At 29.9% G+C, this 15,387-nt stretch overlaps 2 protein-coding genes across 4 annotated transcripts; one reads left to right on the top strand and one right to left on the bottom strand.

The window, feature by feature from the left end:
- Positions 1-612: 612 nt before the first annotated feature.
- On the top strand, positions 613-6,501 carry LOC113874954 (methyl-CpG-binding domain-containing protein 11-like). 2 transcript variants are annotated; one of them, XM_027513289.1, is made up of 3 exons: positions 613-744; positions 937-1,050; positions 4,470-6,501. In XM_027513289.1, exons 2-3 carry the CDS (start codon positions 943-945, stop codon positions 5,277-5,279), a joined length of 918 nt encoding a protein of 305 aa, XP_027369090.1. In that variant the 5' UTR covers positions 613-744; positions 937-942; the 3' UTR covers positions 5,280-6,501. The 2 variants fall into 2 exon arrangements, with proteins under 2 accessions (XP_027369090.1, XP_027369091.1); XM_027513290.1 differs by lacking the exon at positions 613-744 and having other exon boundaries at positions 888-1,050; positions 4,470-5,687.
- Positions 2,485-8,610, bottom strand: LOC113874955 (thylakoid lumenal 16.5 kDa protein, chloroplastic-like). 2 transcript variants are annotated; one of them, XR_003506119.1, is made up of 5 exons: positions 8,193-8,610; positions 6,966-7,105; positions 6,537-6,609; positions 5,329-6,301; positions 2,485-4,677 (listed from the first exon to the last, which is right to left on the bottom strand). XR_003506119.1 is itself a non-coding variant. In XM_027513291.1 (4 exons), exons 1-4 carry the CDS (start codon positions 8,557-8,559, stop codon positions 6,192-6,194), a joined length of 690 nt encoding a protein of 229 aa, XP_027369092.1. In that variant the 5' UTR covers positions 8,560-8,610; the 3' UTR covers positions 2,485-6,191. The 2 variants fall into 2 exon arrangements, 1 of the variants encoding a protein (XP_027369092.1); XM_027513291.1 differs by having other exon boundaries at positions 2,485-6,301.
- Positions 8,611-15,387: the final 6,777 nt, after the last annotated feature.

Genomic DNA, 15,387 nt, shown 5'->3' with positions numbered 1-15,387 from the left:
CTTATAATATTTAAAATTAAAAAGTTTAAGTATTTAAAATTATTATTTTTTAACTATATTAAAAATATAAAATTATTTTCTATAAAATTATATAGTTAAAAAATAACGTAGCTTCAGCTGTAGTAGTATACAAATAACGTTGTCTGCCTCGTGAAAGTCAGCGTATGTGATGCTATTTTTATTTTTTTTTGAAAGCTGTCAATGCTATTCATCAAATGGATAATTTGAATAACAACATTTTGTAACCAAAAAAAAAATCCAAATCAATAATTTCACAATTTTTTTCCTTCGGTTATTACTGTTTTTTACAAGAACATTTATAAAATTTTTAAATATTTTCCTATTAATCAAATAAAAATTTTAAATATTTTTATTTTTATTTAATACTTTCTTAAAACAAAAATCATGAACAATTAAATTGGGGAACGCAATTGAAAGATAATTGAACAATGACAAAGAAATCTTAAAAGGAGGATTTGCGGGACAGGTGGCAAAAGAAGAGAGTGGCTGTGACGCTTGGAAGTACCCAACACAAAAATCATGTTAGAAGCTTTCTCGAACCTTTTTGTGAGAGGCGCATATTTTTGTGCTATTCCACAACGTGTCTCTTCTGTGTTTAATTTATTTAATTAAATAATACATTTAATTGCTTCTCTCTACCTTACTCTGTTACATTACACCCACACACAAAAATACCCAATTTCTCTCCAACGAAAGCAAAAATCAAAACAAAACAAATTCCAAGTATTTTTCTCTGTTCCCTCTCTTGCTTCATCATTTTTTCTTCAATATTTTATAAATTTTCTCTAATATAAAAAAGATTAAAATATTATTATTGTTGTTGTTGTTATTTTAAGTTTCTGGTATAGTCGTTGTCTCTTCAGTTCTGTGAAATTATTCTTTTCCTCTTTTTTTTTTTGTTTGGGAAATTTGAAGGTGAAAATGGCGAGCTCGGTGGAGAAGGAGGTTGGTGCTGCGGGAGCAGGTGCGGGTGCAGGGGAAGAAGCTGTGTCTTTGGAACTTCCAGCTCCACCTGGTTGGAAGAAGAAGGTTCCACTTCTGATTCTTTGTTCTTCCTCCTCCTTTGACTATTCGATTTTAGGGGAATTTCCATGCCATGCTGTTCTAATTGCTTTTTTTCTCTCCAATTTTATGTGAATTTCGTTTATTTTTGTGATTTGCATTGTTTTCGTGCTTTGCTTGGTAGTATACCCCCACCTAGGGATTTGATTATCTTTCTTCGCACTTGCTGAATACTTATGCTTTGAAATTCGCATAAATGCTTTGGGCTTTTTGTCTTCTGAATTAAGAAAATTGTCTAGCTGCTGAGTGTTAAGTTGCCTGTTAGGGTTTTCTAGAGGTGTCTTACATTTCCGTTTAGGGAAATGATGGATACTTACCGTATGTCATGTAATATTTCCTTTGAAAGGTTTATCATTTCTTGTCTGAAATTTTGGTAGTTTTTGTGAGACTGTTGCTTACAACTCTACATCTGTTTGGAAGGGTTGAATTCATATCTGCTGCAGGCCTGCTCTAAGGATTATGTTTATTTATTTATTTCATGGTTATAAGAAATTATACTTCTTTCTAACTAATATTTGTGTCTAGAGAAGGTTGTTGCCCATGTAGCACAAGAATTTTGTGTGGGGAAATTTATTACTTTGGATATTGATTTTTTTTTTCTCTTTTAATTTGCCAATATGGATAGTATGTGTTTGGACTTGATTATGTGTTTGTATTATTGAGCTTATTTTGCATTTGGACATGGAAACTCCAGGATGTCTGGCATTTTATCATATTGGCAACTCTAGGTGCTTTACCACATGATAACGGGTTCTAGTGTTGTTGCCTTGTTGGTTGTGTTTGTCTGTTTGTTCTGGGGATAATCCTAATATGTGAGCAATTGCCTAACAACTTCCTTTTTCCCAATGATAGAGGAACTTCTAGTATTGCTTTTCAAAATGACAGGCAAACATGGGTTTGCTTGAATTACTTGTGAGTAAAGACATCATTCTACGTTTTCCAAGATATCTTTTACACATCCGTTCTTGGGTGATCATGATAGTTTTATTCTTGTGTCAGAATCAACTCCCACTGCTTAACAACCCCCCTTCCTCAAAAGAGGTGAGAAAAGAGAAGTTGCAGGAATCAGAAAACTATCTTCAGTCATTTCATGTTTGAGTCCAACACAATTTATCATTCTCAGGATTTTCTCTAAATATTTTTATGAAGTTCAGCTAGCCCTGTGATTATGAGCTTATTATCTGATTTTCCTTTTTCACACACAAAAATTACAGGTATCAAATAATTCAACAAATAAATTCTTGTATTTTAAATACATTTCATATTTCATTAGAATGAAAATGTATGGTTTTCTGTTATACAGTAGATGAGGTTGAATTCCAGGATTGTAAGTACAGTTATCCTTCTACATTTGCCAAAATATCTGTCACAAGTAGCTATTCTTGGGGAAACATGAATTAGTTTTTTTTTTTTTTTTCATATATCAGAATCACCCCCCACGAGCTTAACAACACCCCTTTCCCTAGAAAAAGGTGAGTAGTAAAAGTTGCTGAAGTTACAACATATCTTGAATAATTTGATGTTTGAGATTCAACACAGTTTCTTGTTCAGTTGTTCTCAACCCCCCTCTTTTTCTGTTTAGTTTTTAAGGTGTTCAGCTAACTCTGTCCTAGGCTTAAGTTGTAACCTAGTACTTATTTGAATTAGTGTTTAGCTGTACTCTGGACTTCCAACACTCATGATAAGATATTGAGCCATGTAGCTTTATGCAAACTGTACAGCTTTTGTGACACTATTGTTTACAATGAAATCAGCTTAATCTGCAGTTGTTTGAGCTTTTATGCCTCCTAGTGACTTTTTGTGCTGCTTAGTTCTTTAGTTAAATCTTATGGTGTACGATGAATACCTTTTCTTACACATAAGATGCTACAATCATGTCTGGCATTTGACATAAACATTTTATGCTACTATTTCTGGCTAACTTTCAATGAGCTTGAAGAAATCCCCGTTAAATAGTGTATGGTTTGTGATCATGAGGAAAAATTGTTATAGTTACGTTCTTTCTAGTTTTTACATTCATTTTTTATTACTTTCTTCTTGTGAGTTGTTACCTTTCCTTAAGTAAACTGTTAAAATAGCTCGTGTACACACAACAATAATTAAGATGTAATAACTTCTCTCCACAAATCACCAAAAAAAAAAAGAAGATGTTATTAACTTCATAATTATTAACTGCAAACAAAAACAATCTTGTTTCTTTAGGTCTTTCATAATATTACCGATTTCATTTACATCCATTTATTCTATTGCCCCATATTTTACAAGAAAAATGTTTGCAATACATTCTTTTGAATACACCCATCAATGTCTTTGTGATTGGTTCATTTTTTTAAAAAGTTAAAACACTTCATAAATTAATCAGTTTTTAACAATTGTGTTGACCTTTTAAAATATGAACAAATCACAGAAATGTATGAAGTAGTGTGTTCAAAAGGGTACATTGATAGCATTCTTTCTTCTGAAAATTGACCTTAGGTCTTTCATTTCTTTTTTAACCTCATATTGTACACAGGAGAAACCCACCATGTAACAGCCTTTATCATGTTTCTTAAAGTAAATTACATTAATGTCCCTTGAGTTATTTAGATCATCCTAAAGATATGTGCATATATCATGTATGATTTTATATAATAATTTATTGCATGTCTCTTAAGGTGATCTAATGAACACAAGGTCGGAATCCTTAGAGCCCAAGCTCCCCATAGACTTGCTCTTTTTCCTATTTTTCCTAGGACATACACCTTCTGAAAATTAAACTACAAGAGAGGTTTTTGTCCTATTACTGCATGACGTTGTCTATTTACTTTCTATTATTGCATTTTAGATTGGTAAATGGTTCATATACAGTCTATATGTGTGCAATTTTGTTTTTTTTGGTCACAGTAAGAGCATCGGGTCACATTTTCATCTCTTCCACACCATTCCGTGGATTTTCACCTTTCCCAGGTATAGCCTGAATGGAAGAATTAAAGAGGGAAAGAAAAGCCTTCTGACTGAACAAGGTTAATTTAGTGCCATGCTACTTTCTTCCTGAAGTTTAACAGTAAAAGTGCTAGCTTATAACAGCCTATGATGTTTAATTAGGCAGACATATGCTTAAAACTTTGTACAACAATTTGAAAAAAAGAGAGCATGAAACATCAATTTTAATCACGTTTTCTTAGGCATTTAATTTGCTATTCAAATCATGAATGCCTTTTAACTTTAAACTGCATGAGCACGAAAGAGTACTGGAATGTAATTGTGATATGAAAGAAGTGAAGAAAGAGCCTCATTTTTCACATTAGGGATTACTTGCCTTAAACCAAAATCCTGTATGTATTAAATTTGTTAATTTGTTGCATGTTTCTGCACATCAGATTATTCATATATCATTTCCCTTGCAGTTCTTTCCAAAAAAGTCTGGAACCCCAAAGAAAAATGAGATTGTGTTCACCGCACCAACTGGAGAGGAGATCAACAATAGAAAGCAGCTGGAGCAGTATTTGAAATCAAACCCTGGTGGCCCAGCTATATCTGAATTTGACTGGGGCACTGGTGAGACCCCGAGAAGATCAGCAAGAATCAGTGAGAAGGCCAAAGCGGCTCCTCCACCTGAAAGTGAGCCCCCAAAGAAACGTGGCAAAAAATCATCAGCTTCAAAAAAAGATACTTCCCAGGAAGAAAAAGAGGAGACAAAAGAAGTGCAAATGCAAGATGCTGATGAAACTAAGGATGATAAAGATTTAGTGCAGGAAAAGAATGTTGTGAAGGAAAATCAAGATGAGAAGAGAGTAGAGGATACGGATGTCAAAGAATCCCCTCAGCCTGGGGAAAATACCAATATATCTAATGATGAGGAAAAATTCAAGACTGCTGATGGAGAGTTACATGCCTCAGTTGAGAAATTTGACGACAAAAGAATTGAAGGTTCTGAAGTGGTTCAGAATAAATATGAAGAAAAGATTGGACAACCACTGGAGGAGACAAAGAAAGATGGTGGATCTGCAGAGGCAGAGAAATCTGAAACAGCCCCTGCTGCTGAGAAAAAGGTTGAAGTGGAAGGAGAGAATAAAGAGGAACACAACAGAGGCATTGGCGAGTCTGAAGGAGAAACCAAGGAAAAAGAAGGAACAAAAGTCAATGATGAAGAACATTACAAAGTTCATGACATAAACAAGAAGGCTGAATCGGATTTGACCGAGAATGGAAGTTAAACTGGTTATAAGTCAAATCTGTCTAATAAGGAATATAATAAACTCTTGCCTTCTCTTCTCTCATTCTGACCCTTTTAGATCTGTCCGAGGATGACTGTAGTTCTTGTTGTCATGTTAGTTATCTGATTGTTTATTGAAATGACTATAGACAATTATAGAGTAGCCCTATATGTACCATCCTTCTATGTATTGGAGAGACGTGTAGCTTCTAGTTCCCCCTTCGTAACATTGTGTTGTAAGATACTTGTACTGTGTTGTGGACCTGTAAGCATGTAAGGACGTGATAAACTATTATCGGGTTTTATCAGGTTCGTGGATGTTGTTTACTACCATTTGTCTGGGCCGAAGACCGGTCCAATCAAAGTTTCTTTCCAATCTTATTGGAATAAAGGCTCTGACCGTTTTAATTCATTACAACGGGGGTATTTATTTATGTTTTCATTCTACTGTTAAACAACCACCAACAACAACAATAATCATAATCACTATCAGCCTTGAGTATTGATATTGCACGAGTCATGGCCCTCCCCTGCTTGTTTTCTGTTTCTTCTGCGTGGCAAAGGCCAAATAAAGGCGTGGGAGCAGTGGAACCGCAAATAACAAAAGCTGGTTCTCTCTTTGACCAAAACCACAATTTAATCACCCTACAACAACTTGAAAGACCTTCCATTTGCGCTGTTCGTTGAACGAAAAAATAAATCTTGTTAAATTCTCGACGACGTCAAAATTGCAGTTTTGTGTGAGCAACGAACGATGAGTATTGGTCTTTTTCTAGCGGTAATAGATAATCTGAGACGGGATTCCCCCCAAGACATGAATTATGTGACCCAGAAAGGAAATTTAATGGAATTCTCTATTTTTATGAGTGAGTTGTAAGATGAGATAAAATGTCTTGTAGCTTCCCTCAAAGGCTCAAAGCCCTTTAAGTTGAACAACCAACCCTGTCAAGGAGGTCCACTTCTCAAATGCACTGGCCGAAGACACAAAGGCAAGTTTGGAGGACTCAATGTCATTCCGAGCAACTGCCAGAAAAATAAAAGCCAGAACTAAGTTCTTAGCACAAGGAATCTTGGAGCCCCCTGACTCTTAATTACGTTAGCAAATTACTTGCACAAATATATGTGCCAAAGACAGAAACCATTTATATATGAAGGCTTCTTAAAAGAGTCTATTAACAAGGTTGCATACAGGCGATATTTTTCCCGGTGTGTTTTTCTGTTTTGTGTGAATCTTGATTCTTAGTTACATGCAACTCACCTGATGAAATCAATGAGGCTAGTGAGGAATTGAATGTGTCCACCTCAGTCTTTTCTTCAGGACTGGAACTCATCTGTTAAAAGGTTACCCGCAAACTGTGAGGTATCCAGTTATGAAGAAGTTTAAATAAATAATAGATAAATATAAACTTTCTCCAAAAAATCCACCAACCAAAATGATTAATCTTTTAAAATTGATAATGAAGGCACCAGTTTTCTTCGATTCTGAAAATTCAGTCTAATACAACTATAAGAGAATTTAACTATGAAGAGGAAAATCTACTGTAAATTAAATGATTGAGAGGGTAATTAGATGATTGATGTTAGCATAGTATTTAATTAATGATACATTTTTGTCTAATTTTTTTATTAAAGATTGCATAACAAAAATGTTCATAATGAAGGAAACCGTTCAAGATATCAGACTTACCTTATTCAAAGCTATATTAGCTTTTTGGACCCAATCTGTATCAGTGCCACTCCCAAAGACAGAACCAGCTCTAGGTAGATCATCCTTTTCAATTGCTTGACCAACTTCACTCAGTTTATACACTAGGTCCTGAAGATACCCTGCAAATATTGTTTAATTTTGAGATGCTTAGTCACTCGGGAAGATTGTCCTGGCTGAATTTGAGAATTTAGAGAAGAAGGAATCAGCCTGAAAATTTTCTCTTATTCTACCCAAAAAAAAATTTATGTGTTTGGTTTCATGAAAAAAATTTGAACAAAAGATTACATGAAAAAGGGATAGGAGTTCACCATGAAAGAGAAACACTAGTTCTATCTCTCGTTCTTAATCTATTACTTTATTCCCTAAGCTAGGACTGTGTACAACTTACAATCTTTAAAGAAGCGGAGAAGAAATAACTTTCTTTTGAAATTTGTAGTTTTGTTCAATTGCTGATGGTAAAAAATAACCTTTCACAATACAACCTAATCAGGGACAGCTTCAAATATCAGTCACATGGAACTATTGTTCACTTGAGATCCTTAAGAAATGGACTATTTCACATTTATTAATCCGATAGAAAATTTATTTGCATTACCAGGGAATAAGCGATTCAATTAATATTTGTGAATTCGTGACAGAAACGGGTAACAAAATAAAATATGAATTTCAATTTTATACAAAGTTAGTGTAAAAAAGCTTTACACCAATGAAGTGCTAGCACATCATATAACGACTTTTCGACACCTATTGTAACTGCTAACACATTTACACTCATTAAATGAGATATCAATAAAAAAACTTAGATGATACTGTAAAAATGTTTTACACTAAGATTACATTAAAACTAAATTTAATACAATATTTGACAAAACATACAATAGAACAGGAATCCAAGTTTTTCACTTTATAAGACATTTTTGTTCGTTTGAGATCCTCAGGAATTGGGTTCAATTACGTTACTGCTAGCCCCAGCAGACTCTAATTTACGAATGTAACTTAAATTTATTTGCATTCCAGTGTGAACAAAGTCAATCAATTCAAGGAAAGGAACATGAAAATGAAATTCATATTTCAGGAAACACATAATAGGACAAACCAATAATGTACATTATTGGTCATCTTTAGGTAAAGATGTTAAGATTGCATCATTCCATATTCACCAGATAATGTAGGGAAAAGCAATATGTAATTTTTGCAGGATGAGACCTGTTTCTTTGGTGGATGAATTGATCAAACCTTGTCTCTCAAGTCTCTTCTTTCTGTCCCTCTTTACTTTCTCCAAGAGCTCTTCATCATCATCTGCCTCAAGTATTGCAGCATTAGCATCCTCACCAACCAATGAAAGCACAAAGCTGGTGAAAAAACTGACGGATAGGCCTCTTTTGGTAAGAATTGGAGGATGTAATGCTGGCTGATTAATTGCTTTGCAATTAGTTAGTTGCCTTTTGACACTGCATTTGATAGGGTGGTAAACATACATTGGTGTTGCTAATGATAAATAGTATGATGATGATGATGATGATGAAGATGGTACACAAAAGGGGTTTGCAGTTGAGAGGAAATTTGTTGCCATTTTTTTCTTTTTCTTTTTTGCCTCTCCTTTTTCCACTTTTAAAATTTCCTTATTTTCCTGTACTTTGGGCCTGAAAATTCTTAAGGCATGACCCTTCGGAATCCTTTAAGGATAAGGTTGTTGGATTCTGTAATCTGATCTAGTCAATTTTTAGATCCTGAAGGGTATTATGGTCATTGAAAAGTACCACCATCCTTGGTGGCACAACCTCTTCCAAGTTTCAATTGAGTGAGAGGATGCTAATTGACCAGGGAAAGTTGACTTGTATGCCATCCAACAAAGATTTTTTACCTTCAACTATTAAATTATGGAAAATATTAAGAGTAGAGTTTAGGTAACTAAAAGTAAAATTTTATATGGAAAAAAGTATTTATTATATTTTTATGTCTTTAATATAATAAATATATTTTTTTAATTAAAAATTATTACTTTTATATGTATAAACTCATTCTGGTTAAAAAAATCTTTAATTTACTATCCGGTCATATGTGATCATTCAGATCCCTACCAACCGAACCATTGTAAAAGGGATGAAACTTAAAGCTTCACTAAAATCAAGTATAACCAATGAGCCGTGAAATACTCAAATAGCTGGAACATTTTCTGGAAAAGGACTTTATCTACGCTTGGCATTCTCAAACATGTATAATAACTAGTAATTTCCAGGTGAGATGCTGATTCATGGTATTTTGGGTTCTTATAATTTGATTTACATGGGTCTTCAAGCCCTTAAGATAAAGCACTGCCCCACTCACTCACACACACGCACACGCGCACACACAAAAGTGTGCTTCGCTCATGGTTACCTTTTTTTGAAATCAACAATGGGAAGACGTAAAAAGCAGATTCTCTTACGTGGGCTGAGAACAATTGATGAGGCTAAAAGCTACTTTCTTTACAATTTGAGTTATTAAACCAAACACTGGACTCTCAAGCCAGCTCTAAAGGAAGTCATTGTTGATGAGATTATGATCATACTACTTTTTCACAGTCCTATGACACTGTCCTTACTGATTAAGTGTTTAGGAAAGGAAAAGGGAGGCATAACAGTGTAGCATACTGTTAAAGCTCTTTCTCTAGTTCGTTTTAGAACTTAGCTTTTATATTCATTATTGGGTGCATTCTAGTGTTTTAATTAAAGCGCTTCCACCTTCTCAAGTAGTCTTAATTTTTTCTATTGGTCGTGCTTAATTACAGTATATATCTGCTTTGGCTTCGGGGTCTTAATGGTTTTTAAGCTTTAATCTAAATTGCTTCAGTTAAACCAAAGTAATTGCTCTGGATTATTTTTATAAGAAAAAAAAAATAAATCATTACTAGCAAAAAGATTAAATCATTAAGACTAAAGAAACTAATTATTTTTTTATAAATATAAATTTTATTTTAAAAATAATTATAATATTAAATAGTATAATTAGTGTAGTCATTACTTCTAAACATACATTTAACAATAAAAAATAGTATAAATTAATTTTATGATTAATATATCTTAAAATTATCATATATTTCTTATACTTAAGATATAAAAAAATGTTTCATTTTATTTTTTATAAAAAATACTGAAAGAAATATATATTATTTTTTATATTTTTTTCATTAACTGGATATAACAGTTTATCTTGTAAAGTTATATTACCTTATTATCATAATTTAAATTTTTATTCTAAAAAGAGTGATTGGTTAAGAATTATCAAAATATGAAAATTTTTTCTATTATAATTCAAATATTTATTCTATAAAGAGTGATGGACTAAGAATTATTAAGATAGAATAATTTTTATTACATTTTTATTCATATTTTATATTATTTTTCAATATTTTCTATAACAAAATTATATGAACATTTTTAATATATATATATATATATATATATATATTTAAAAAGTATACATATTTTTTAAAGGAAAGTACATTTTAAAAAATTGTAACAAAATTCTAATCAATGTATAAAATACATTTTAAATTTTTTATTCTAATTATAATTTTTTCTAAAAATAAATTTAATTATAAAAAATTTTCATATATATATATTCAAAATAAAAATAAATAAATTATTTATTTTTAAAAAAATATTTTACTTTTGATAAAAGAGTGATTTTTTATTTAAATATAATTTATATTTTTATTCATCTCAAACATTAAAAAATAATATAATATTATATGTTTTAAATATAATTTATACTTTTTTATATACATCAAATATATAAAATAGAATAAAAGCTTATCATTTTCTTATTAAATTTTATATTTATCTATTTTATTATTTCCTTATTATATTATGTACCAACACACCTAAATGTACTTGATCAACTCCACAGTCAAATTTTTTTCAATAAATTGTGTAGAGAAAATATGCAAAGATATGATCGCATATTGAATAGAAATTTAAGCCTTTTAAGTCAACTTTTCCCCCAAAAGCGAAAAGAGCTATACAACAAACTTATAGAACAAAGTATTGGTTGTGTTAAGGGTTAAGTAAGTACTCTCCCGCAGGCTGCTGCTATTTTAAGTTACCGCTGTTTTCTTTCCCATATAGTGTGTAAGCTTATTTTCGAATAACCAAAATTGGAAAAACTTTGACTCAAGTTTTGGAAGCTTTTAGAGCTATGTTCATACACTATTTCCCAAGTTGACTCAAAGAAGAAAGAAGGCATTATTATATAGATGTTATTCGTGACTCAATGACACCAAAAATGCAATATTATAATTTATTTTATCATTTTTCTTTCTATTTTAATTAGTTGGACCATTAATGTGTCCATCTTTACCACTAGAAGTTTTCATATCTAATGATATCATAATTGGAGAGAAACTTATAAAAGATGCCCGAGTGCTTTTAGCTACTGAACATTGTTGGTTCTTCAAACTTTGTTTGGATGTGGAGTCAAGTAGAAAGAAAAATACGAAACAAAGTATAAATAAAATGAAAAAAATTGGACGTTAAAATAGAAAATAAAAAAAATTCACTTATTTAGATGAATAAAAAAGTAATAAATAATTATCATATATTTTTAATAAAATAAAAAAATTAGTCACTTGTTATTACCTTTTTCTCTCTACTTTCTCCAACTAAATAAAGAATGTTATTTGTCCTTTTCTTATTTGTTTTTTCTCATTTTTATTTTAATTCCGTCGAAACATAGTGTGAAAAGTGCACATAAGCTTGAGTTTACTCGTTATGCAAACACACAATTTCCAACCTTTTTAACCGGCAACTCAAGTCAACCAAGTACACGTGGCTATTTGCTTTTCTCTGAAGTTGCCTTGCTGGCTAAGTTACCCATAATTTAATTCACTCATCAATGTCTTTAGTTCATCTACTACTTTTTCAACAAATGTTACACACAACTTAATTTAATAAACTCATCTTGATGAGTTAAACTTTTAAAATGACTCAAAACTAAGAGTTTATAGAAGGTAAGCCATTTAACTTAAAGCGTTTATATGATAAGATAAAACATAAATTATATTCAAAACTTTCAAACACCTCCTGAAAATGTTTTCAGAATAGAATTGTGGGTATTTTAGCACATTGAAAATATCTAAGAATTGAAAATAACTGAATGACGGTAATTTTTTGCGCTACAATAAAACGGTTCTCTTTTACTGCATCTAAAGGGAAAAGAACGTTCTCTTATGATTTCGTGATTACGAAATTTAATTATTGAAAAAAAAATCTCTTAATTTTGACAGTAACGAAAGCATAAGCTATATGCGATTGGTGGGAGTTGGGACGTCTTATTCTGGAAACAATAATAATACCTATTAATTATACTAATTAGTCTACTTTAGTTTTTGTTTCTACGCAACAATTTTTTCTCATTATCATTAAACTTAATCATCATTTTATTTTTCCTCTTTTTCTTTTCTTTACCAAACCTGGATGAAGTTGAGGTATCCCGCATCGGAATTCAGAAGACTATGTTTCCTTTTGAACGTTGGTGAGGAGGGATCAGATTCATTCAATTGGTTGGTCACGTGATTTATTCTTTGAGAATTGTGGTCACATGACTGTCTCTGACAGACACAGAATGGAGTTTATCTTTGACTCGGACTGACTCGGGAATGAGTGAGTGAGTTACCACTTCGACTCGGATTCCCACTCGCCGACGTCATGACGCGTATGTTTTGGTATTACCCCACTTTCCACCCGCTTTCCTCCGGTGAATAACACGCGCTTTTCGAATAACCATTTCCGATAACTTATATGTTAAAATGCAAATGAAAGGAAAGAAACTTAAAAAGCAGAATGATATACAAAAAATAATAAGAAATATTATACATTTTAAATTGAGAGAAATATAATTATTTTAAATTATAAAATAATATTAAATCATTTAAATATAATGATAGAAGAGAATAAATAGCGATTGTAAGATAATAAATAAATAAAACTAGCAAAGTTTACATAATAATTCACAATTCTTTGTACTTTCGTTCTAAATAATAGAATTTCATAATTCTTTCTTCGTTTCAAAATTTCCTATTTTTCCATAGTTCATTGAGTCTTTGTAATTCCTTAAATTATCTTATCATATAATCATTGATCTATTTTATTCAATCATTTAATAAGAATGTTCAGCAGGGATGCTTACAGGATAGAAGGGATCGACTTTAATTAGTGAATATTATATATTAATTTTAATATTATATATATATTTAAATCATGTAACCATAAATGTAAAAAATAGGAGTAAGATAAATTTTATATCATATATTTTAAAATAAAATATTATTTTTGAGTAAAATATTCATTAAATGTACATTTAAATAAATAATTAAATTAAAAATTTTAATAAGTTCTTATAATAAGAATTTATGGTATCAAATATCTTTCTAAAATTATTTTTAAAAACTTAACATAATCTCTTTCAAATATCTTTCTAAAATTAAAAAGTCTTATAATTAATTTATATTTTTTAAAAAGCAGAAAGTTGTAGAACATTAAGTTGGGTCAACATAATTCAAAATATAACAATTATAAGTTTGAAATTTTAAATATGTCAAAAACTATGAATCAAGCTTAATTCTAAGTTCATTTGTTCGCTCACATTTTTCATGGCACACAAAAAGTAAGGAGTTATATGTTAAATTCACAAATATTATTTTCTTTCTTTTTATTGAAATGATACCTTCTATTATTTACAATATTACCCGATTGATAAAATAATTTGGCAAAGTTTTACAGAAACTGGGATATATTCTAATAAATTGGCAAAGTTGTGGTACCTGATCGTTTCAGGTATTAAAAGATATTATGTTCTTTTCTCTTTTTATCAAAACGATACCTTTTTAATGTTATGCTGTCACCCTGTTCATATTATCACATACAAAAGTGGTACACCATACAAGTTAGAAAGCGATGTAAAACAAGTACTTCACAACACTATCAAGTTATACACCGTTAAATTGATAATTATATTTTTATTTTTTTTATGATAAATAGAGTTAAAAAAAACTCAAACAATAAGAACAAACTCAAAGTATCCATTCTAATAAAAAGTCACAAAAAAGGAGAGCTTTATATAAAAAATAAAAATAAATAGATTTTTAAACCAACTTTAGTTAATTTATCTGTTAGCTTATTTAGTAGAGAAACTAATCCTAATACAATTGATACTCTTTAGCAATGAAAATAAGAAATGATTATAATCTTATACATTCAAAATCAGAGACACAACTTATTTACAATCATTTTATATCTAAATTAGTTCAAAATCTTACTGAAGAACAAATTTGATCTCTAAAAAAAAACTCCATAACTTAACAACTATGAGAGAACAAGATTTTAAATTGCTTTGAAAACTAGCCACAAAATCTCCTTTAACATATGTGATTAAGCCTCCACATTTAGCAGCAAGTCTAAATTTTGAGACAAATTCATCCACATCCAGCTTAAATTTTCATTAAATTGATATTTTTTTATAGTTATTTTAAATTTTTATCTTATTTAAAAAAATAATAATAATTATTTAACTTTTTTTAATTATAAATTTTTTTGCCACTTCTATTTTAGCATTTAATAAAATTTTATCACGTGATAAAAACACCCATGATTATGCCTTTATTGACATTTAAATATTTTATTTGCTAAATATTTATAGTTTAGTTTAAATGACAAATGAATCGAGAAAAATAAATAAAAACCTAATTATTTAGATATATATATAAATAATTTAGATAAAACATATTTTTTACACCACCCAATTCTTAACATGTTTTTTCAAAAGTATTTTATATTATTTAATATTAAAACATAACAAATTGAAAAATAGCCAACATCCATCCTCCAAAATAATTGTAATAAGCGTAAGAACAAAATTATAGAATTCACTTTCTCTTCTTTTTTTTCGTTTTTAGTAAAAGATAAGATATTAAAAAAATTACATGACAATTATTTTTTTTATTTTTTTACAAGACTTTCATCCAAAAAGAATTATAAATATAAAGAAACAAAATATACATTAATTATTTAGAGCTCTCATTTCCTCCACTCACTTCCAATCAAAATCAAAATTCACTTATATTTTTTGAAACAAAATCAATCATATATATATATATATATATATATATATATATGCACATATAAACTAATATTTTTCTAAATTTAGGAATATTATTAATTTTTATGATAAATATATGTATTTCTATACAATATTTATAGTTTTTTATATTTTAAATTAAAAAATATATAAGTTACCAATCTAATAATTCAAATGAAACTAATCTATTATTTATATAATTGATTTATTTAAAATTTATAAAAAAAATTACAAATCTAAACAAAATAAAGTCAATTAAGTTTTTTATTGATTCAATATATTTTTC

The sequence above is a fragment of the Abrus precatorius genome, unplaced genomic scaffold (genome assembly GCF_003935025.1).
Source record: "Abrus precatorius isolate BTA unplaced genomic scaffold, Abrus_2018 Scaffold8, whole genome shotgun sequence".
NCBI lineage: Eukaryota > Viridiplantae > Streptophyta > Magnoliopsida > Fabales > Fabaceae > Abrus > Abrus precatorius.
The sequence above is the reverse complement of the archived record's forward strand: the minus strand, read 5'-3'. Positions and strand labels throughout refer to the sequence as shown.

Excerpts from the sequence above, each read along its gene's own strand:
- LOC113874954 (XM_027513289.1), top strand. The coding sequence starts at position 943 with ATGGCGAGCTCGGTGGAGAAGGAGGTTGGTGCTGCGGGAGCAGGTGCG. Across the intron at positions 1,051-4,469 it reads CACCTGGTTGGAAGAAGAAG|TTCTTTCCAAAAAAGTCTGG; the intron begins GTTCCACTTCTG and ends TTTCCCTTGCAG.
- LOC113874955 (XM_027513291.1), bottom strand. The coding sequence starts at position 8,559 with ATGGCAACAAATTTCCTCTCAACTGCAAACCCCTTTTGTGTACCATCT. Across the intron at positions 6,610-6,965 it reads CTAATATAGCTTTGAATAAG|ATGAGTTCCAGTCCTGAAGA; the intron begins GTAAGTCTGATA and ends ACCTTTTAACAG. Across the intron at positions 6,302-6,536 it reads AGCCTCATTGATTTCATCAG|TTGCTCGGAATGACATTGAG; the intron begins GTGAGTTGCATG and ends TTTTTCTGGCAG.